Source organism: Nicrophorus vespilloides, unplaced genomic scaffold (genome assembly GCF_001412225.1).
Source record: "Nicrophorus vespilloides isolate i.1.1-1 unplaced genomic scaffold, Nicve_v1.0, whole genome shotgun sequence".
NCBI classification, from domain to species: Eukaryota; Metazoa; Arthropoda; class Insecta; order Coleoptera; family Silphidae; genus Nicrophorus; species Nicrophorus vespilloides.
Genome location: NW_017097793.1, coordinates 123111 through 144534, shown reverse-complemented (window position 1 = coordinate 144534; position 21424 = coordinate 123111). Strand labels below are relative to the sequence as shown.

Here is a 21424-nt window from a genome sequence, read left to right as displayed (position 1 = left end):
TGCATTTTACATTTGATTATAACACAGCATTTTGTCTCATTTGATCTTAAAACGTTAAACGTTATAAGATCAGAATTGTTTTATTCATCAATATTAATGTAGATTTTTTCAAATTTTATTTTATTAACCATATCTAATTGATAAAATATAAAAATCATTTAACTTATAATATTGTTAATATAGACTGCAATGAAAATTTGAATTATTGAACGTTGACATAACATTTAAAAATCAATTACTTATTTATTTTTAATCACATATTAGTTTTAGCATAGAACTCTTTGGTATGCTAAAACTAACTATTCAAATTTATTTAGAGTTATTGAAATTCAGGAGAAACCCTTTTTGATGAAAACCACATTTCCATTTTTCTTCAATTTCACCTTTCTTTTATTTAAAGAAAACCGTGTAAAAACAAGTTTGAATGAAAAAAATGAAGAAAAGATAGTTTGCCAAATGTAAATAATGTTTACATAGATTTTAAAATATGATACATCCATCTACAAATTTTATAGTAATCCTGTAAAAGTTGAAGAACATATTTTTCTTCCAGATTCTCGTTAATAGTATCTATTGTATTTACTTATTCTGTTGCTTTGTAACGACTGGTTAGTCTTGTTTCTTTTAATATATTACTGATTGTAATCTTATATAGGAAAAAAATAGTTCCGGTTTTCTTGATTTCATTGTTAATTTAATGCATTGCAGGAAGATCATTAACGTTACACTTCCGGGTAACGTTGAAATTTACGAAAAATATTCTACAAAAGAAGTTTGTTTTTCTAGGAATGGATTAAAAATATAAATACATTAGTGAATTAATTTATTTTATGAAAAATAATTTAATTTAAAAATACGTATTTCAAATATTAAATTTAGAGCTGTTTAGAGCCTCTTGATGTTCTACGAGCTGTTGTATTTTTACGAAAATAATATAAATAGATTACACAATGAATTTATTGCTGGAAAACAATTTCTGTCATAATTAATAATTATTAAAATAAAATACGTATTTCAAATATCGGCAGTATTAAATTTAGGGTCCTTTGTTGTTCCCTTGAGCTCGAAGAGCATATGCTTGGTAATTCTGCGCGTAATTATTACAAAATTCGCAATATCCAGGTGCCCCTTGAGGTCCAGGAGACCCGTTAATTCCTGCAGGACCCGGCCTTCCAGGTTCTCCACGTTCTCCTGCGCGTCCCGGTGTTCCTTCACCTTGAGGTCCTGGCATTCCCTGCGGGCCTCTAGGTCCCACCGGTCCTTCAATTCCTATTCCTTCTGGGCCTCTCTCACCTTTGTCGCCGCGCTCACCAGGTGATCCTGTAAAACCTGGAGAACCACTCGGTCCTGGCAATCCGATAAATCCTCTTTCACCTGGTAAACCGTGAGCTCCAGGTACACCTAGAAACGATCGTATTTTCAATTGATTCCACTTTTTATTTGGTATAGTGTAAATCATTAGTGCTAACCTGGAATTCCAGGGGTTCCAGCTTTTCCTGGTTTGCCAATAACTTTTAAGCCAGGTGGTCCAGGAGGCCCCTGAAGCCCCTGTGTTAGTTCTTCATACTGGTCTAGGATAACGTGCGGTTATTAGGTATGATTAATAGAGTCATGTATTTAATCTAAACCTAGTCAATTACTGTAACGAACACACAAATGTATACCTGGAGGGCCTTGGACTCCTGGAGCCCCAGGTCTTCCGGGTTTGGAGCGCCCCGGAGGACCTGGTGGTCCTACTAACGTCGCTGCTAACTCATTAATCTGGTCTAATAAATAAACAGTTTACAATTATTACTGCTAAAATTTAACACTTTCATAATGATAATAAAAATAAAATATTTTCAAAAACTTATTTTTTTTTTCTAAGAATAAATTGTTATCGTACCTCTGAGTACTGCAGCGCAGATTTCTCGAATCTCCGAATCCAAAATGTTGCGACCCTAAAGAGAAAACAGAACCGGTCATAAACCTTCGATGGTCAACATTTCAAACATTCGCGCCATGAAAAATCCGTTAAGTTCGTTAGTTCGCCAACCAATGAAATTGAAATCCCCACCACAACCCATCCCAAATGCAATTTATAACCAATGGATGCATTTGCATCTTCACAATCGAGTAAACTTAGTGCGTGCCTGACATATACAAAATATACAACTAACAGTTGCTAACAGTCAAATCAAAAGCAAAATAGTGTCTTTTTTTACGATATAATTTATATAATTTATGCCTATTTTATAAACGAATTTTAACAAGGTGAGTCCAGCAAATAATTACGAACATATATTCACCGGATTTAAAGGGATTTGTGATTCATTTAAAGTGCATACGTTTAACGGTTTTATGTTTAAATGGCCGATTTAAATAAAGTTTTTTTTATTGAAGCTTTATCACGTGCTAAATTCTATAGTAATACATATAGTGCATCAAATTTAATGTTAATATTTTTTTGTTTTTTTTTTTCATTTTTGCTATGTAGATGGAGGCCCGTTCAAGAAAGATCATGACCAATATAAATAGAGAAAATGTATCAACAAGACCTGGAAAACCCACTGTAAGGCCTGCAGTACCTTCGCGGAGACCTGTTTTAGGTGAATTGGGTAACCAGTTGAGCCTGCAATCGAATCATAATGTGGCTTTGAAAAAGCCAATTATTCAAAGTAACCCTTTGAAAAGTGTGCAAGAAATTAAGGTGGTGAAGACTAACAAGCCTGCAATATTATCCAGGGAGAAGGAGCAGTTTAGAACTGTTGTGAATCCTTCAAAAGGAGTTATTTTGAAGAGACAAGAGAGCAATTTACTTCCGATTATTAAGGAAATAAATATTTGCAAAGTTGAACAGTCCTATTCTGCAAAGCAGTTGGGAGTAATTGACGTTGACGAATCACAAGATGATCCAATGCTTGTGGCTGAGTACATTAAAGACATTATGAAATACCTTATGGACCTAGAGATCAAATACTCAATTCAAAATGGTTTCTTAAATGATGACCACAAATCGACGCCGAAAATGCGTTCAGTCCTGATAAACTGGATGTCCGAAGTTCATTTGAATTTCAAGTTTTTATCCGAAACATTCCATCTGTCTGTGGCTACTGTGGACAGATATTTACAAGCCAATAAGAACATTGGCCGCGAGACTTTACAGTTGGTGGGCACGTCAGCTATGCTGGTAGCTGGAAAGTACGAAGAAAATGAATTGCCTGATATATCTGACTTTGTTTACATTTGCGACGATTCGTTCAGTAAAAAACAAATTCTTTTCATGGAAGGCGATATTTTGAAGAGACTGGAATTCAGTTTTGGCAGACCATTGTCTTTGCATTTTTTGAGGCGTTTCAATAAAATTGCAAAGGCAAATACACCGCACCACACGCTAGGCAAATACTTATTGGAGCTGGCCCTTTTGGAATATGGAATTTGTCACATAAAGCCATCACTGCAAGCGGCTGCCGCATGCTGCCTGTCCATCAGCGTTTTAAATGAGTTAGAACCAATACAAGTCTGGACCAAAACGCTGATTCACTACTCCACATACAATTATACAGATATCAAAGATACGATGGCCGAGTTTTCGGCGGCCCTCGTAAGGGCTGAGACGTCTAAATTCCAAGCCATCAGAAAGAAATACGCCTCATCGCAGTTGTCTAAGATGAGTCTTAATTGCAAACTCAAAGGGGCTTTAGTTCAACGACTAGCTAGCCATGCCAAGATACTGAAAACCTAATTTATTTATATTTGTTTTACGAAGTGTTCTAACTTCTTGGTATGTAAAATTCAATGTATTGTTTTATATATATATTTATCTAGGTTAAATTTTATATGTAATAATATATGTACTTTAAAATATATGTGACTAATATAATAAATGGAAATTTTCTTTTTTGTAGTTTGTGATTTTTAATAAATGTAAATACTCTCTAAAAAGGATTACTTACTGCTGGACCTGGATGTCCGGGCAATCCCGGTTGGCCGTGCTTTCCTGGAGAACCAGGGTTTCCTGGCATTCCCTCCTTTCCTGGCATTCCCGGTTGTCCCATAGGTCCGATCGGACCTCTTTCTCCCGCGGCACCCCTTTCGCCCGGCTATAATGCAAACAAAACATTATTTATATATTGGAGGGTAATTATATAAATTTTCAACCATTCCTGGATTGCCAGGCAATCCTCTTGGACCCGCCACTCCTGGAATGTAATTATCCGGTATCGACTGAATAATATTATTGTATGCAGCATCTCCTGGGGGGCCCGGTGGTCCTGGAAGGCCTCGAGGTCCAGTAAATCCTTGTGGTCCAATTTGTCCCGGTCTTCCGTCGATACCCTTTAATAAATCCATGAAAAACAGCAAATACAAATTTCACATCTTGTCGACATACCGAAACTCCCGGAAATCCCATATCTCCTTTACTTCCCTTAGGTCCAACAATGCCTTGAATTCCCTATTACAAATATTCATTAACATGTTTATAATATTATCTAGTTAATATTTAATTGCAAGAAATGTAAGTGATCGTTATATATTATAATTTCGTTAAGCCAGACCTTTTTCTATTCGAATTGAGTTCTTTTAAAACTTATTATAAAACAAATTTAAAGATGTAATATAATACATATTTAGTATACTTAATTTGTTCTTATATTGCATATATTTTATTAAAGTGCATATGCATATTTTATTTGTTACTAGAACGTAACAGTTTACCTGAACAAGAATAGAATATTACCTAAATTAAATGAACCAAGATAAAATGTAAATAGACAATAATGATTTATTGTTATTAAATTTGAAAAATACAATATTATATTTTCAAATTATTATTATGTTATTTTTGTTGGCAAATCATCATCATTCTTTAAATATAATACCTGCAATCCGGAAATGCCAGGATTTCCCTTTTCGCCCTTCACCGTGGCGTCAATCGTTGCGCTTCCTGGTTCGCCTTTATCACCTTTGATTCCGGGATAGCCATCATTACCTGGATTTCCTTTCAGTCCATCAACACCATCATTACCTGGTTTACCAGGAAGACCACTTTCACCAGGTAAACCTGGCACTCCCGGAGCACCTATTAAGCCAGGAGGTCCGATAGGACCGGCCACTGTTTCTCCAGAACCAATTATGTTAACAAAACCCGGTTCTCCCTGAAATATAATCAAATATTACATTATTTGATGATAGTCGTCATAACGTTCAATATATTGCCTTCAATCCTGGAAAACCAGAATCTCCCTTTTCGCCCTTAATACCCGTTAGTCCCAGTCCTGGTTCACCCTTAAGTCCCTACAAAGAAAATTCATTAGAACGTGCGTCCGCTTGAAGATAAATACTTACCTTTTCTCCTGTTAAACCAAAGAGACCGTCTTTTCCTGGTAGGCCGCGAATCCCCTGAATACCAGGCTGGCCCGGAATTCCCTGAATAGCAAATTTGATTATTCACAATTGAATATTTTTATTATAATTTATTCACATCAAGTCCTCTTTCGCCTTTTAGACCAATGAATCCTGGGTCGCCTCTTTCACCTTTCAAGCCAGGAAATCCTGGACTTCCGGGAAGACCATTTAAACCCGGCAAACCCTATTTTATATCATTATATAATATAATCAATCAATTTAAAAATATTTTTTAACAATTTCTTACTTTTGTTCCATTAATTCCTGATGGTCCCCTCGGGCAAGTCAATGAACAATTTGGTGATTTACTTAAACTTGGTCCGCTCCTCTGAAACGCCGGAACTAACTGAAGAAGATCAATTTCAATTAGGTAAAAAAAACAATTATTATCCGTTATATTTACTGGAAGTTCATTGCATGTTTCCCTTTCCGGTTTCGTTGGATCACAACTCATCACCATCCATTGCAAATCGATCTAATAAAATATTAAGATTCTTATTTTTGTTTTATTAGAAAAAAATACACTTATTATTTAGAAACTACAAGTGCAAATCTAAGCTACTCTATTAATCAATGGATTAATCACTTACCCCGTGGTTGCTCTGCAAACAACATTATAAAAAAACATTAGTAGTGATAATATTTTACGTTTCGGTGCATTTATATTACAAATATTACAGCTGTTCATAATTTGAACAGCCGAAATGTACATTTCGACGCACTTACTGGATTCGTCTGATTGCTATATTCGTATTTTGATATGGAAATTTCACCGTTAACATCGATCGGTCCTCTTGGTTCGAGAAGCTCCTTCGAGTTTCGCTCGCAATCAATGTAAAGCACGACATACTCTCTGGAAACTCCGAAGTGTATTTTGTGCCATTTCTTATCAAACACCTAAGAGAAATAATTAGGTTTTAATTTAACAATTGATACTTTCGAGTTGAATTAAATGTACGTTGGCTTCCTTGAAGATCAGAGTTTGCAAGCGTCCCTCGTAGTTGGAAATTGAAAATTCGATCGTCTGATTTCTTGGGTTCATAGCGACGACGAATTGTGGTTTGGATTCGATGTCTGTAACACGGATCAAATGCCAAATAGCAGTTGGAATCCTCTTGTTTCGGAAAGTCGTTATGAAGGAGAACTGCTCCGGTAATCCTTGTGGGAATATGGTCCTGAAGAACAATCTGATTGCAAAGATATGTTCAAGATTTGTGTTAAGTATCAGTACCTTGTGGGAAGAGTCAAATCTGCTTCACGATCCAGGCGATATGCGGTCTGCATTCTGTTCGAACCACGAACTTTGCTCACACCTGGATACTGAGTTTCCATCACATCTAGACGAAACTGCCTGATGTAATCGTAGGTCTGAAGATCGTCATCGCCCACTTTGTAATCGGCGCAAGGTCCGCTAACATCTTCATCGATGATATTCAATTCTGCATGCAACGAAAAAAAAAACAATTAAACCAAAGCAATGAAGTGTAAATTAATTACTCTGACTACAGATGTTTGCGGAATTAATTTCAAACGTTTACCGTCAAAGACAAAACAAATAGAGAAATGAAGAGAAAGAGATTCCCATTAATTAGCGCTGAATATATTAATTGGAGCTGTTAAAGCGATTCTATTAATGTATGCAATTTGTTCAAGATTTGTGCGTGTTAAATGTATCATCCTAGTTCTAGAGAAGATGCAATCGTTCGTCGTCGCAGAGGTCAAATATCCTTAATGGATTTGCCATACACATCGACCAATCGATTTTACGATCTTTATGACACTATAATTCCTTGTCGATTATTCTACTTTGTATAAATTGAATCACATCTTCGATGTCTAAAAATAAGTTATTCTCTTCAAATGCAGATATCCATTGTTATTTCCGGTCTCTAAAGTCTTCATAATCATATATACATATATTGATTAAACCTATTTTTTTGCTAGGAGAAAATCAGTTTTTCGTCATTTAATAACATATTTACACTTAGTACTTCTTCAAACATAAAATTATCATCAACAACATCTTCCAATTTATTTTAAAACTACTTTAATTAATTATATGAAGGCTTCTCAGAAGATTATATAAAATATTTCTACCTTCTTTTCCAAATATATTCTTAACCCTAGGATTAACCCCCAGTTTATTTCTTATAACTATCAGACTCAATTTCTTGTTTTGTTTTGTGAACAAACTAGGGCATACGTTTCGATCCTTCGTTAAAAAATAATGGTTTCAGAAGCACGCAAAATATTAACGCCTCGATGTTCGAGTTTTATTTGTAAATAATTGGTGTAAAAAGAGTACAAAATTACACATTTAGAGTACTCAAAAATAATTCATGAGCAATTTTTGTAAGGTATTACCTGTTTTTCTAAACAAGTTCAAAACATTTTAGACCTAAGTTTTTATAATTAAATAAATTCTTAAATCGTTATAATAATCATTTAAAATAATTACAATAGATTTAAGAGTGTTTTTTAAACATATCTACAATGTTATTATTTGTTTGTCTCAAGTCACAAAAAACAATTTTATATTCTTCATTTCTAATGTGGGAATGATTTGATAATTTGAACCAATTTACGTCGATGTGAACTACAATAATCTCCGGAATTTATTTTATTTTTCGGAAGAACATGCGAAGAACAACGAAGCGCCGTTGCTCAACGTTATGTGGGATGTTTTCACGTGACATTCCATAAACATAAACGAAGTAAGTAAATATTGCGAAAGAGATGAGCCCACACGAAGTGCATCTCGGATACAATGAAAGAAAAAAAGTCATTCCATCTCCCAACAGATAACGGAATTCATTTAATTACTTTTCTTCCTGTTCCTATGTAAATAGTGTACTTACGAGAAGAGACCAAAGGCACCAGGAACATTGACACCATCAAGAAGAACCTGAAATCAGATATAACATATTTAATGAATACCTTTTTGCTATTTTTTTTATATATGCATTATATAATTAGGAAATTGAACTTTTTTTTAAAATAAATTATATAATATTTGATAAATTATATAAAATTTGTTGGGTTTAGAAATTTCTGACCCCTCAAAGATTTAATTGATAATAAGATTACAAGTACGTAAAAAATGGATTCTAAAAAACTCGATAATATTAGCGCTAATATTATACTTTATTATGTTTTGTAGAAAGTTATTACTGTTATAATAAATATTTTGAAGTGAAAATTTATAGTTAATTCTTTACTATTTTAGTGGCACTATCAGATTAAATTTTATGATATCATTTAACTCAAATTATTTGATAATCCTTGTATCCATTTTTATACAAAGAATATTATTTGAAAGCGTTTCTCTAAAATAACGTATGATGTAATTGTTCGTTTATCGTCTGTGTAATATAATTCCGTTCAAATTAAGAAGATGCACTCTCTCTCAGAAACACATTAGACATTTAAATAAATGATCTCATATGTAAAAAAAATCGTAATTACATACCATTATTTAAAATTACATTTCTAACGCTTCTCGATTTTATATACAACTATTATCTACATTATAATAATAATAAACTATAATTAATTGTTTAATCTGAATAAATGATCTCAAATTTACAATATTATAATTAGAGCGTTATCGGCATCTTTAACTTCTTCATATAAAATCAACTTGTTTTCAATTCTAAAGGAATGTGCGTTTTGCTCATTAAGAATATATTTATTACCATTATATCACAGATTGAATTTAAAAAATGGATAAATCATTGTTATAAAATTTTATGAAATTGAATAATTTCTGCTCTGGAAAGACTTTAACTCTTTGGCAACAAAATTCAATAAAAACCTTTTAATAATAAATATACAAATGACTGTTGATCACAATCTTTCTACCACAATAACCATTTTTTTTTTTAATTATTACGATTCTATTTCTAATTCCCATAAAAATCAAAATTATTATTATCATTTATTGGATAAAAATATAATTTGAATAAATAATTATAAATATTGTTTAACTTTTAAAACTTATTTTAATCATTCCTGTACATTCCAGTCAATAAAAAATACATTGTTTATTACTATTAACATTACTGTTAACATCATAATTGAATCTTGGAATTACAATAAATGATCTCATATTTATTAGAACATCTTTAACGATATTTAAAATGGTTTCAACTTGTTGAATGCAATCCATTTGTTTTCATAGTTCTGAGACATTTTCGAATGAATTGTATATTTTTTATTAGTAAAGCAACGGCTCTAAGATATTTTAATCAAATTAACTAAAACTTTTTAGCTTATTCTTACCTCCACGGTGGAATCATAGAAGACCGCATTCTCAGAAGTCGTCGAGTCTCTCGTTTCAGTTTTTAGTAAGTCGATTCACTTAAATTGTCATATTAGTAATGAATGCAAGAGGAGATATAAAAATAAATTAATTTAAAAAAAAGTCGATAAGTGGAAGTGTTGGAAATTGAACGTGTTCTTCTTGCTAGATCGAATCGAAGACTGAAATCCACTGAAATCCGAGCGCAACAAAATATGCGACAAACAAGCACACGCACATACAACATAAAACATACGTACACGCACACACATATACACAGAGCATCTGAACATGAACTTAAAGTGGAAAAGCTTGTGCTTGATATTGACATAGATAATGGTTATGCAAGAGACGCGATCTAAATTAGAGCAGCAATTCGATTAAACCAAATATGTACATAAATGGTCATCTGGAGCGCTCGACATTTCCGAATCGCATTTAAGAAAGACAAAATTATTTTAAAATAATGTATCTGTATTTTCAGTTGTTAGCTTTAACACAACACAGAAAAGCACACGTACATCGAAGAAATTCGATTACCACAAAATATCATCTTTATACTTTTTTTTTAATTATCTCTCAGTACACAAAGAAGACATTGCACCATCGTTAGTACTCATCTCTGGAACAACTGCTTTCGAAATTATTCAATGCATTTTCCAAACCCTAAAATCAAACGAAATTAATCTTTTTAGAACCTCAGACAAAACAAATTCATTTTTAAAATACATGTCAAATTATATAAAACTTTTCGTAGCGAAATGTAATGTATTTGAATTGTTCCATTAGACAATAATGTTTCCTAATCTAAACGGTGAAATCTTTGAATTAATGTTGAATGTGAAAGTCTAGTGATCTGCATTCAAATTCTATCACATTTAAACTGTTTCATAAATAACATTTCAATTATTTTTTTCAAACAAAATTAATTGTGTTCCTACATACAAATTGTATTTTAATATAAGTAACTGGAAATATTTATATTTTTTCAAACTAAATGTGACTAAAATTATGTTGTATTGAAATAAGGATAAATTAGCAACGGTTAAGTTGTGTTTGGATTGAAGATGATGAAAATTAACTACAGTAAACTAGTCCAATTTACATTTGCTAATAACGTAACGTATACTTAAATTTTGTAAGTATTACTGGACTTCGATGATACTTTTTTTAAATAAATAAATATTTAAAGCTTCATTAAATCTTCAAAGATATCATTGGGTGAATTAGATTTACTAATAATTTATTGATAAATAGATACCTGGAAAACATCCTTGAAACTATTTTTGTTAATATAGATGCATGCTAGAATAGTGTCATACAGAAGCTCCAATTGAACGACCGGAAGTCCATCGGAAGTGACATTCGAAACGCGTTTCCACAAAGAATATATGTCATCAACGTTATTATCTTGAAAAAGAATAATATGTCATAATATTTCAAATCAAATCTAATCTTTCTTTTATATACCTTCGATACCTGTCGTGTCAACAAGTTCGTTGAAATTGTTTGAATGCTTTGGAAGGTTTACCGAGTAATCGGATTCCCGTTCCCTTTTAATGCCTTTATTGTAGTACAATGTTTCCACGTTGCAAGAACTTTCTTTAGGTTTACTGACGCAGGTTTGAGGAGTCATGATTTTTTTGCAATTGACCAGATCGGTCACAGCGGTAGACGGTTGTTGATGTTTGAGATTGTCTGCCGCAGACGGTCGATTCCTCAAAGCTTGAACGCTCTTGCAATTTTCTATGAAAAGAACATTTACGGTGAGCTTTATTATCTACTTCATTGTACCTGTTTCGGAAACGCCAAACTTGGTTCGAGCATAATTTAACGCTGTTTTGTAACATTCTTGGAGCGCTGCAAGGCTACTATTCATGCACCTCCTGCTTTCGGATTCCCTGAACCTGTGAATCCTACCACTCGAATGTTTGATCCTCGTCAAATCCGGCTTTATGAAAAGTGAGCGCCTCGATTGCCTTCGCTTACCTTCATGTAAAAGCACGATTTAGAAACAATATAACAGTTTTAGCGAACTCAACCTCCGCCACCTCCTCTCAACCTCGTCGTACGGCTCATAATCAATCGAATTTTCTGTTTCGTAACAATTTTGCTCTCGTCGTCATCTTCGTCGCTTTCTTCTTAAATAATATAATAAAAGGAATTCCTGGCAAAATCTTTGTTTTGATCTCTTCCTTACCCTTAACTTTTGGATGATTTTCCTCCTTCCAGATATGGAAAACGCTCAAAATTTTGTTGCCGAAAAATAATGGTGCAAAGAACTTTTCGCGTTCCTCGAAGGTCGGATCTTCCAGTTGCATCACGATGCTGCTATTATAATGAAAATGATCTTGCAACTGTAAATGAATGTTTGTTGATTCATTTGAATGAAATCAGCTAAATCTATACCATTTCTGGTAGGTCTTTGTTGCAGGTTGCAATCAGCAGGACCGGAAGACCGGCGTGAATATCGTCCAACATTGAACTTATGGACATTTGAATATTATTGTCTATTATATCCCACCAATCATCAACACGTGAGAGCACCAGAATCGATGGAAAATTGTGGATTGCGCTCGAAATAACTTTCTGGAATGATACGATTAATTGCTCTTCGATTTACGCGTGATCCACAGACTTTGTAATGTCCAGGTATATCCAAGACATAGCTCTGCAAGTGCTCCAAGGTTTGCAGCAATGCCGGAACAACGTGATTATTGAGACCTTGTTGGGCGCTGCCTTTGAGAACCAATCTACCAGCATACCGCTCGTTCCCAACTAAAAATCTATCGAGAATATAAACGGTCTCTCTTCGATTGTCGCGCAGATATGTAGTTACTTCCTATAGACTTGAGTAAAATGCGGCAATAGTACTTCGATATGTCTTACGATCTTATCTATCTGCCGTTGAAGCAGCGGCTGAATGAACGCGCTTAGACGACGCATCTTGCAGTTACCCAACCTCTGAGAAGTTGGCGTTATATTCAATCTGGCATTAAGGAAGTCTTGTTCTTCAACTCTAATTGACTCCACCTCAATATTGATCTTGGGTTTCTGGTTGATTGTCGGATATTTCCGTTTTAAACTGCAAAGAACAGCTTCAGCACACAGAGCTTGCAGATCAGATCCGCACATGCCGGTAGTTAACTCAGCTAGATGATTCAGAAAATCGGAATTTGGCTTATGCTTCCAAGTCCTCATATGTACCTGAAACGGCAAAGAAGTAACAACATTTATGTGCAATATTCACAATACCTGCAAGATGTCTTTTCGAGCGTTTATGCAAGGTAAAGGAAAATAAAGTTCTCTATCAAAACGTCCAGGCCGCCGAAGAGCCGGATCAATGGAATCTATACGATTTGTGGCCCCAATTACGATGACCCCTGACATATTATCCAAACCATCCATTAAGGCCAATAATGTGGCCACAACGCTACTATGCACTTGGTCATTACGAATCGAACGTTCCGGAGCTAAACCATCGAGTTCATCAAAAAATATGACCGAAGGACGAGCTTTTGTTGCCTGAAACCGTCATACCATTAAGCATGAATTAAAATTGAAAAAAAAGGCCGCAACTTTTTCAAAAAGTTCACGCAACTTCCTCTCGGACTCTCCAACCCATTTGTCTAATATATCAGCTCCTTTCCGCTGAAAGAATGACACTTTACCATTTCCCTCTTTATTTAACTCGTTTGCTAACGCTCCTGCCACCAATGTCTTTCCAGTTCCTGAAACAACATTAAATATACTAGAACGCTTTGAATGAATTATAGAATACCAGGAGGTCCGTAGAAAATTACTCCTCTGGGCGCTTTTATATTGAAATGATGGTACAAATCGCCGTATAGCAGCGGCAAGATGATGATCTCCCTTAGGAGTTTGATGTGATTCGCGAGTCCACCAACCTTCGAGAAATCTGTCTTCGATTTGTTCGGGTGAATTCTACTTAAACGATTTCGATTTACTGTAGCCATCTGAAACCGATCTTCATTCGATTAAAATGAACGCAAGGAAACATCGTGCTCACATCCAAAGATAAAGAAAAAAATAAAGGATGACTTCTTTTTTTTTTTGATGTTTTCAACCAGCAAATTTATATCGAATCAGTTCAAAAAATGACATCGACATCTGGACACACTTGATGCAAATGATTATGCGTTCGTAATTTATACATAATACACATAGGAATACAAGCGTATTTAAAATCAAACATGAAATTCATAGAATGTGTTTTTATTTAAATATCATTTATTAACAACACAATATTGTTGCTTTGACACTTCTTAACCCCATCCGAACAGTAATGGACAAATTGGGGAAATCCCCTAAAAAGAACGTGAATTCGTAAATGTGGTCATTTTGAAGTAGAAATGTTACGTATTAATTCAATCATCAGACATGTATCTCTTTTGAAATGAACCTGTATAGCAATTTGATAAATGAGTTAACAACAATAAATGGACATTGGTGTATTGACTTTGATGCTTTGTCAACGATGCAGTCATCTCTAGTTTAAGCATATGTACTTTATTTTTTCAGGAATTAAAGTGCTTTCGGCATCACAAAATATTGTATTTTGATTTCTCATGAACAATTAAGACTAAAATCAATAACATGAAAATTTGTGTTTAGCTCTCTCTCTCTCTTTGTTCGTATTTTCTAATTATTACAAATAAAACATCTCCAAACTAAAGAAAAATTATACATATATCTCATATTGTTTCTTTTAAATACAAATTAATCGTAATAATCACTAAACGAAAGAAAAGAATTAATAAATACATCAAGAAAATAAGATGCGATAATTATATATTATGTTTAAGCTATATCTCTTTCATCTCTTACATCTGAAATCTGGCAGTGAACGACTTTCTTTTATTTTCTTTTTATCGACGAGATAATGAAAAGGAAAATCGGTAAACAATCAAAGTACCCATTAAAAATGAATGGAATAAAAGTAATTACATTTAAGGTAATCTAAAAAAACAAACAATACTGCGGCCGCATAAAATCCTATCCCTTTGTATATAAAAATAATTCGGCAGTGATGATTCGGTTATGGTTAGTTCCTCTTAGCAATCCGTTGTATTATTTTTGTTTGGTTGCACAACGTCTACGTTGTTTTCACCCTGATACCTTTTGAGTTCCTTTCTCAATTTCTGCAACAACGTATAAAACATGAGTCAATGGTTTCAATCATTAAAAGTTGATTTCGTTACCTTTGGCAATTTTGATCTGTTACTTAGTCCAATAAATTCCTTGACGATCCTGCTAAGCTGAAAATGCAAGTCCAACAATGATTGAAGTGCATGGTCGGTGGTAATGGTAACGGCCTTTTCTAATACGGCTTTCAACTGCTCTTCATTTATGTCTACTTTCTGTTCTTCGACAGAATTACCTGTTAAAAACAAATTCGCAGTTAATAAATTAATTTTAGTCTGGACATGAATACTCACTGTTCTCATTTAAAGCTTGGTCCACGTCATCGAAATCTAATGGGTCACCCAAGAGCTCTGATGGACTCATCAGATCGCATAACTTACGACTGTTCGGCCTTCAAGAAACAAATTACATTAACAGTTTATAAAGAATTCAGGCGGAAGTTCATTGCAAGTCAATGTATGTACAACAGAATGTCACGGAAGCAAACTATATTTTTTATAAAAATAATAAATAAACTGTAAATTAAAGAAACTAATTTGTATAATGACTATTGCATATTTTACTTCTGTTCAAGCATTTTGTTTGTAAAACTCGTTTAGGGAAAAAGCAAACACTGTATATGATGCCGTCATCCGTTTTAAAAGTTTACGTTGTATGGATGTTTTAACTTTCATCCGCTTACATACTTTGTCTGAGCTAAAACTTTATAGACAAATACTTACGTATGAATCGATTTCAAGTGTATAGTTGTTGTATCACAATTAACAGATAGAGGTTCCGTTAGATTAGGAGACAAGTTTTCCTCTACCGACATTTCCGTATTGTTTCCAAAGTCTGCTTCTTTCGAGTTCTCGGTCTCCTCAGAAGTTTTGTCGTCCAATTCGTGCTATATTATAGAAAAATAATGTTTAAGACTGATGATTAACATATTCAAATATAATTAATTACATTTACGTCTCCATTCTGCATATCATTCGAAGGACTAGACTTCTTTCGCCTCTTACTTAAAATCCCCCGACACCAAGAGTTCATCTTTCGTTTCTTAGATATGCCAACTCTTGATGGAGTATACGAAGGCTTCGAATCTTCGCACTGTTTGGATTCATCTATAATATACACATTAAAATAATAAAGAGTGAGTTTACCAAAAAATACAACTTACCAATCTCATTTTTGCAAACCTTATCCAAATATCGTGGTATGTAATCTCTCGTTTTGACTTTACGCTTCCTGCGCTGTACCGATATATCTTGACACTTATCTTCGAAATCGCTATCCATCTCATTCTTGATAAGGGCGTACGCGTAGTCTCGCAAGCTGCAAGCCCTATGTCGGATCTGCTTATCTGCTGATGTCCTAGAATTAAAAATAAAATACAATTCAAATAAAAAGGGAATAAATAGAAACAGCAAATACAAACCTATCCGGATTATATTCTAAAGCATTGTGACAAATCAGCTCTATATCTTCCAAGAAATCTTTAGCACATTCATATTGATGTAGATCTACTTTAGTCATCATCGTTTCCAGATCCATCGGATGTTTAATAATTGTGGTATAATCAGGAACCTCCTTGGTATCAACAGGTTTGGTAAACATATAGAATCTAAAAAGCAATATGTTTTAAATTACAATAGTATACAATACATAAGTTGATTAATTTACAATCTGTTTGATGCCAATTTCTTGCACATATCGCGTAGAAATATCCTCAGTTCCACCATCGTTGATTCTTCCTTTTCGTACATCTTTTTGGCTTCAGATTCTGAAAGTGCATCGGGCTCAGGTGTCGGAGCTCGAGGGAGCGGAGGTGGACTCTGCATATTATCTCTTGGAATTTTGGGTGGTTTCAAACAGGCGTCCACAATTAATGGTTTAAAGAAGTTCCTTCGCCTATCCTCGTCGGGTACTTGAATCTCGTATACTTCGTTCCGATATCGCGAAAATAAATTAGTAATCTGAAAATATAAATAAAATGTAAATAAAGACTCACATTAGATGTAATTATCTGGACTTACCTGGTCGGGGATGTCCTCGTACAAACTATCCGCTGTGGCTAAAATAAGGATCGGACTGTTTGGATCTAGTTGGATAAGCTGCGCCACGAAGATGGCCAAGGTAGTATCGCTAAGCAACCTCCAGAGCAGATCTATATTGGGAATGTAAATAATGCTAGGTACATTCCGTTTGGCTTCGTGGAAAACTTGAACGCAGGCTTCTTCAGCAGATCTTCCAAACTCTTTGTGTAATGAACTCAAGTCTAATATATGTGAATGAATGTGTTCCATGGTATGCATGATGGCACCTGCTAAATATGACTGTCCATGGGTGTAACCGTTACCCAGGAGAAGCATTTGAGCAGGTCTCACACTAGCAGAAACTTTTACTCTAAAAAAAAGTAAACAAAAATGTCAATAAGAGAAATTTCATTCAATTAATATTTAACGTTACTTGGCTAAATTCTGGTCGAGCCCATGAGGGAAAGAACGCCCCAACGTTTTAAGAATGTGATCTAGTGGTTCTTGAAGTAATGGTTCCAAAACAGGTAATAGCTTTCTGCCTATAGTCACTGTGACCCTATGCGATGCAGGTACTAACACGGACTTCGCTCTCAAGAAATCCAATTTTTCTACCTATGACGCATTACATTAAATATTATTACATCCAATTTAAACACCTAGATGACTTACTTTAACGTTCTCTGAATCCACCTGAAGTTTATGATTGGAATTATAAACTTGCGGATAGTTTCTTCTAAAACTTTGTATCACAGCCTCGGAACACAGTGCCCTTAAATCTGAACCACAATATCCAACTGCACTTTCAGCTAAGTACGAAATCAATTGATCGTTTGGTGGAGTCGCCCATTGGGATACATGTACCCTCAATATTTCTTCCCTTTCCTAAAAGAGTTTACAACAATTTAACGTGATCTATTCCTTAATATATAACAAGATTAATTACTTTGCGTGCTGGTAACGGGAAGAACAGCTCCCTATCAAATCGGCCAGGTCTTCTCAAAGCAGGATCTATTGAATCTATTCTATTGGTAGCTCCAACTACAATGACCTCTCCTCTACTATCCAAACCATCCATTAACGCTAAAAGCGTCGACACTATACTGGCATGTATTTGATCCTGTCTTGATGATCGAACTGGCGCAAGACCATCAACCTCGTCAAAGAAAATGATAGATGGTTTCCGTTTCGCAGCCTTCGATAAAAAACATTAAATTAGTATGACTTTTATTTAATATAATTAAGTATGTTACCTCTTCAAATAGCAATCGCAATTGCTTCTCCGACTCTCCAATCCATTTACTTAACAAATCAGCGCCCTTCCTCATGAAAAAACTCACTTTTTTAGAACCAAACGAGCATTCATTGGCTAAAGCACGTGCCAATAAAGTTTTTCCAGTACCTGACATGAGACTTTATGTAGTAAAATATAATAAATGATAAATAATAATTAAATACCTGGGGGTCCGTGAAAGAGTACTCCGCGAGGAGGTTGAATTTGAAACTTCTTAAAAATTTCTGGATAAATCATTGGAAGTAAAATCATTTCCTTCAAACATTGAACATGACTATCTAAACCGCCAACACTACTAAAGTTAATGCCCGGATCTAAAGTGTCCGGCCCAATTGGTATAACATTATTTCCACCAGATTTTAGCTGATCGTTCTTTGAATGTTGTCCTTTTGGATTTTTACTGCATCAAATAGAAAAGATACTATAATTATTTTGAATATAGAAATTATAGATAACTAACCTGTATTTGTTATTTTTTCTACACATTTCCTCATTGTCACTAGAGTCATTTGATCGAGAATCAGTGGAGATTTTACGAATCGTGTATCTATGTCTGGAATGAACCGACCTTTCCCTCACTTAAATGAAACATATTTGAATTATTTGTATTTAAATGAAATTATATATAATTTACGAGTTATGGTGGATTGCTTTGGTTTTGATCTATCTCGCAAGGAATACCGGCAGACTTCCGATGAGCTGGAGCTATCAATTATTTTCGAACCTGTAGTATCAGGGAAATTATTTCTCCTCCTTCTACTAGTTCTGCGCTTAATTATTTCGTCTTCACTTTCAGATGTTTCACCCATATCTTCAACGGGCTTATTTTCATCAGAATTGTGTTCATCATCTTCCTCTTCTGCAAAACATATGCGATTTATTTTAATATTATACCAATCAATTAATGGTGGGTGACAATATTATTTACCTTGAGCTTTTTCTTCGTTGTCCTCATCTTCATTATCTTCATTCTTGTCATCAACATTATTTTCTTGTTCTCGTTTCACCCCTTTGCTAATCTTACCATTTACCTTTTCATTTTCCTCTCCACTCTCACATACGGGAGTCTTCGATTGGTTATTTCGAACTTCAGCATTGGTATCATTAATATCACTTTGACTGTCGGCCTGCAACGTCTCCTCTTTGTCCTCGACTTTAACCCGTCTCGCTTTGCTTCTTCCACTTATAATATTATTATCCTTCTTGTTCTCTTTATCGTGAGACTCTACTTGGCCATTGCGCGTGGAATGCATCTCCTCAGTCTTCAAACTATACAAATATGACAAGTTTTTACTTCTTGTACTTCTGTGGTTACCAGCCGTATGATGATCCTGAAAGAAAATTATTAATGTATATTCCTGACGCATCCCAAGAAATAATTTACCTCGACATCTCTACTATCTTCATCATCCAAATCTAAATTCGGATAGCCGACTTTATGCATTTGATTATCTGTTAACCAAGACATGCTGTGACCATTACTCCTTTTTCTGGTGCTTCTTCTCACTTCCGCAATATCCCTAGTGCAATCGCTTTCATCTGAATTACATGTAGCAATATCAACATCATCTTTGTAAGACTTCCTTGTTATTGGTCTTAGTGATAAGGCAGTTCGTCTTTCCAGTCTAGATAAATGGGATTTAGCATAATGATTCCTCCGAGAATGACGACTAAAATAAATAGATATTAGTGAAGAATACTTAAGTTGTAGTTGATATATTACTGTGAGTTGTAATATTCATCTTCCGATTCTAATTCATCACGCATTTTATGCGAGGAATAAACTGCTAGTTTAGGTCTTCGATCATTTACAGCTAATAGTTTCCTTGAACTTCTTAAGTTCCGCTTAAATATATTTAGAGCTGAAAAGGCAAGAATTTATTATAATAATTGGCGAATTACCGAGGAAAAAATTACGATTAAATTTTCTCTCTTCACATACAAATCGATTCCTCAATTCCCTAACTCTTGGAGGTACTAATGGTTTATTGTTCTTGATTGCTATTACTTTGGGTTTTCCCTGTGAACTCCAGGAATCTTCCTCATCTGCAGATTCTTCTTCTTCTCCTTGCCCTCCACTGTCTGATTCACAAGAAGAACCCAATATAGGTACTGTAGTCTAAAATTGAATAAAATCAATTAAAAAAAAATCAATTGATACAGCACTTATGGAGCAATAATAAAATATAAATTAATAAATAGAAATTAAATTAAATAGACACTGGAATGTCAAAAGCATATGACAAATTAAAATGTTTGTTTATGTTAAATTAAAAATAATAATAAAACATTGTTTGTTAGAAAATGACTGAAACAAAAAATAATATACATATGTATGTAAAATAAAAAAAGGTTTGCTGATTGTCTTGATCTAGAACACATACCCTTGTCCGGTAGCGAGGGCCATTATCTGTGGCCAACCCACTAGACTCTGTGCGTCTTGTGTTTACCATTTCACCTAATGCACATCAGTTGTATTAAAACTAATCAGAACTCAACAACACACTGAAATATTTCACAAAATCATTGATGAAAATTGATCCCTTATATGTCTGTATTAAGAAATGCAAGTATAATCAGAAGAGGTGAAAAGTGTATTTAACTTTTTAAATATCCTATGAAGGTTAACTACTATGTCATTAGAGTAACAGTTATTTGCTTTGTAGTAGAGAACATTTGTTTCAATACTTTATTGGCTACACCCATTTAAACAAAGCAAGCATGCACAAAAAACAACAAAACGAACCCACCAACAATAAACAAAAACAAGTGCAGGTGTGTGTGCCATTTCACAATTGCATTTGGAAATACTAAAATTAAATGACCCATTTAGGTATTTCTTCTGGGAAGGATCAATAAAGCCCGTAACTATGCATTCCCGGTGATGGCAAATTAATATATCAAGCGCAAACATAAAAAAATAGCAAATAATTATCGTGTGTGTTATTTTTGTTTTGGTGAGAGGCAGTTATGAAATAATGGTTTTTTGTTTCACCTGTGTCTAATTTCTAGGAGTTAGTTCAAGCCCTAAAACTGCTCTGGGTGATAATTAAGGCTTTTAACTTACAGCTGGCAGTGATTAAGTATAAATTAATGCAAAATTAAGCCACTTTAACTACACTTTCCTTCCAACAATAATCGACATTAACACACCAACAATAAGTGTCTGACTAACATCACTAACATGTTGGGTGATGTTGGTATACAACATGGTTAAAAGTCCCTAAAGCTGATTATGCAACTTCAAGTACAGACCTG

At 34.2% G+C, this 21424-nt stretch overlaps 4 protein-coding genes across 11 annotated transcripts; 1 reads left to right on the top strand and 3 right to left on the bottom strand.

Moving 5' to 3' along the window:
• Nucleotides 1-939: 939 nt before the first annotated feature.
• LOC108561009 (collagen alpha-1(IX) chain-like) lies at nt 940-9950 on the bottom strand. 4 transcript variants are annotated; one of them, XM_017918767.1, is made up of 19 exons: nt 9670-9950; nt 8247-8293; nt 6620-6827; nt 6347-6563; nt 6115-6285; nt 5979-5990; nt 5792-5863; nt 5636-5734; nt 5465-5572; nt 5329-5409; nt 5200-5277; nt 4863-5138; nt 4373-4435; nt 4141-4317; nt 3936-4082; nt 1886-1940; nt 1665-1766; nt 1470-1571; nt 940-1401 (listed from the first exon to the last, which is right to left on the bottom strand). In XM_017918767.1, exons 1-19 carry the CDS (start codon nt 9696-9698, stop codon nt 1037-1039), a joined length of 2409 nt encoding a protein of 802 aa, XP_017774256.1. In that variant the 5' UTR covers nt 9699-9950; the 3' UTR covers nt 940-1036. The 4 variants fall into 4 exon arrangements, with proteins under 4 accessions (XP_017774256.1, XP_017774257.1, XP_017774259.1 ...); XM_017918768.1 differs by lacking the exon at nt 5979-5990; XM_017918770.1 differs by lacking the exon at nt 1665-1766 and having other exon boundaries at nt 9670-9949.
• Nucleotides 2096-3848, top strand: LOC108561011 (G2/mitotic-specific cyclin-B-like). Its single transcript, XM_017918771.1, has 2 exons — nt 2096-2253; nt 2477-3848. The coding sequence occupies exon 2, from the start codon at nt 2477-2479 to the stop codon at nt 3722-3724; it is 1248 nt and encodes a 415-aa protein (XP_017774260.1). The 5' UTR covers nt 2096-2253; the 3' UTR covers nt 3725-3848.
• A 256-nt stretch (nt 9951-10206) lies between the features above and the next one.
• Nucleotides 10207-13665, bottom strand: LOC108560995 (ATPase family AAA domain-containing protein 2-like). The gene is made up of 12 exons (XM_017918736.1): nt 13470-13665; nt 13268-13419; nt 12944-13213; nt 12528-12895; nt 12327-12474; nt 12098-12277; nt 11889-12045; nt 11731-11829; nt 11483-11698; nt 11159-11434; nt 10950-11098; nt 10207-10354 (listed from the first exon to the last, which is right to left on the bottom strand). Exons 1-12 carry the CDS (start codon nt 13663-13665, stop codon nt 10298-10300), a joined length of 2268 nt encoding a protein of 755 aa, XP_017774225.1. The 3' UTR covers nt 10207-10297.
• A 713-nt stretch (nt 13666-14378) lies between these two features.
• Nucleotides 14379-21350, bottom strand: LOC108561005 (ATPase family AAA domain-containing protein 2-like). Of its 5 annotated transcripts, none has more exons than XM_017918752.1 (22): nt 21162-21350; nt 20551-20671; nt 20084-20285; nt 19890-20028; nt 19551-19836; nt 19095-19497; nt 18801-19025; nt 18627-18744; nt 18331-18566; nt 18126-18274; nt 17819-18067; nt 17545-17757; nt 17306-17487; nt 16873-17242; nt 16520-16812; nt 16275-16460; nt 16017-16210; nt 15803-15960; nt 15577-15740; nt 15148-15245; nt 14911-15089; nt 14379-14850 (listed from the first exon to the last, which is right to left on the bottom strand). In XM_017918752.1, the coding sequence occupies exons 2-22, from the start codon at nt 20617-20619 to the stop codon at nt 14764-14766; spliced, it is 4200 nt and encodes a 1399-aa protein (XP_017774241.1). In that variant the 5' UTR covers nt 20620-20671; nt 21162-21350; the 3' UTR covers nt 14379-14763. The 5 variants fall into 5 exon arrangements, with proteins under 5 accessions (XP_017774241.1, XP_017774240.1, XP_017774243.1 ...); XM_017918751.1 differs by having other exon boundaries at nt 20551-20624; XM_017918754.1 differs by having other exon boundaries at nt 21234-21350.
• Nucleotides 21351-21424: the final 74 nt, after the last annotated feature.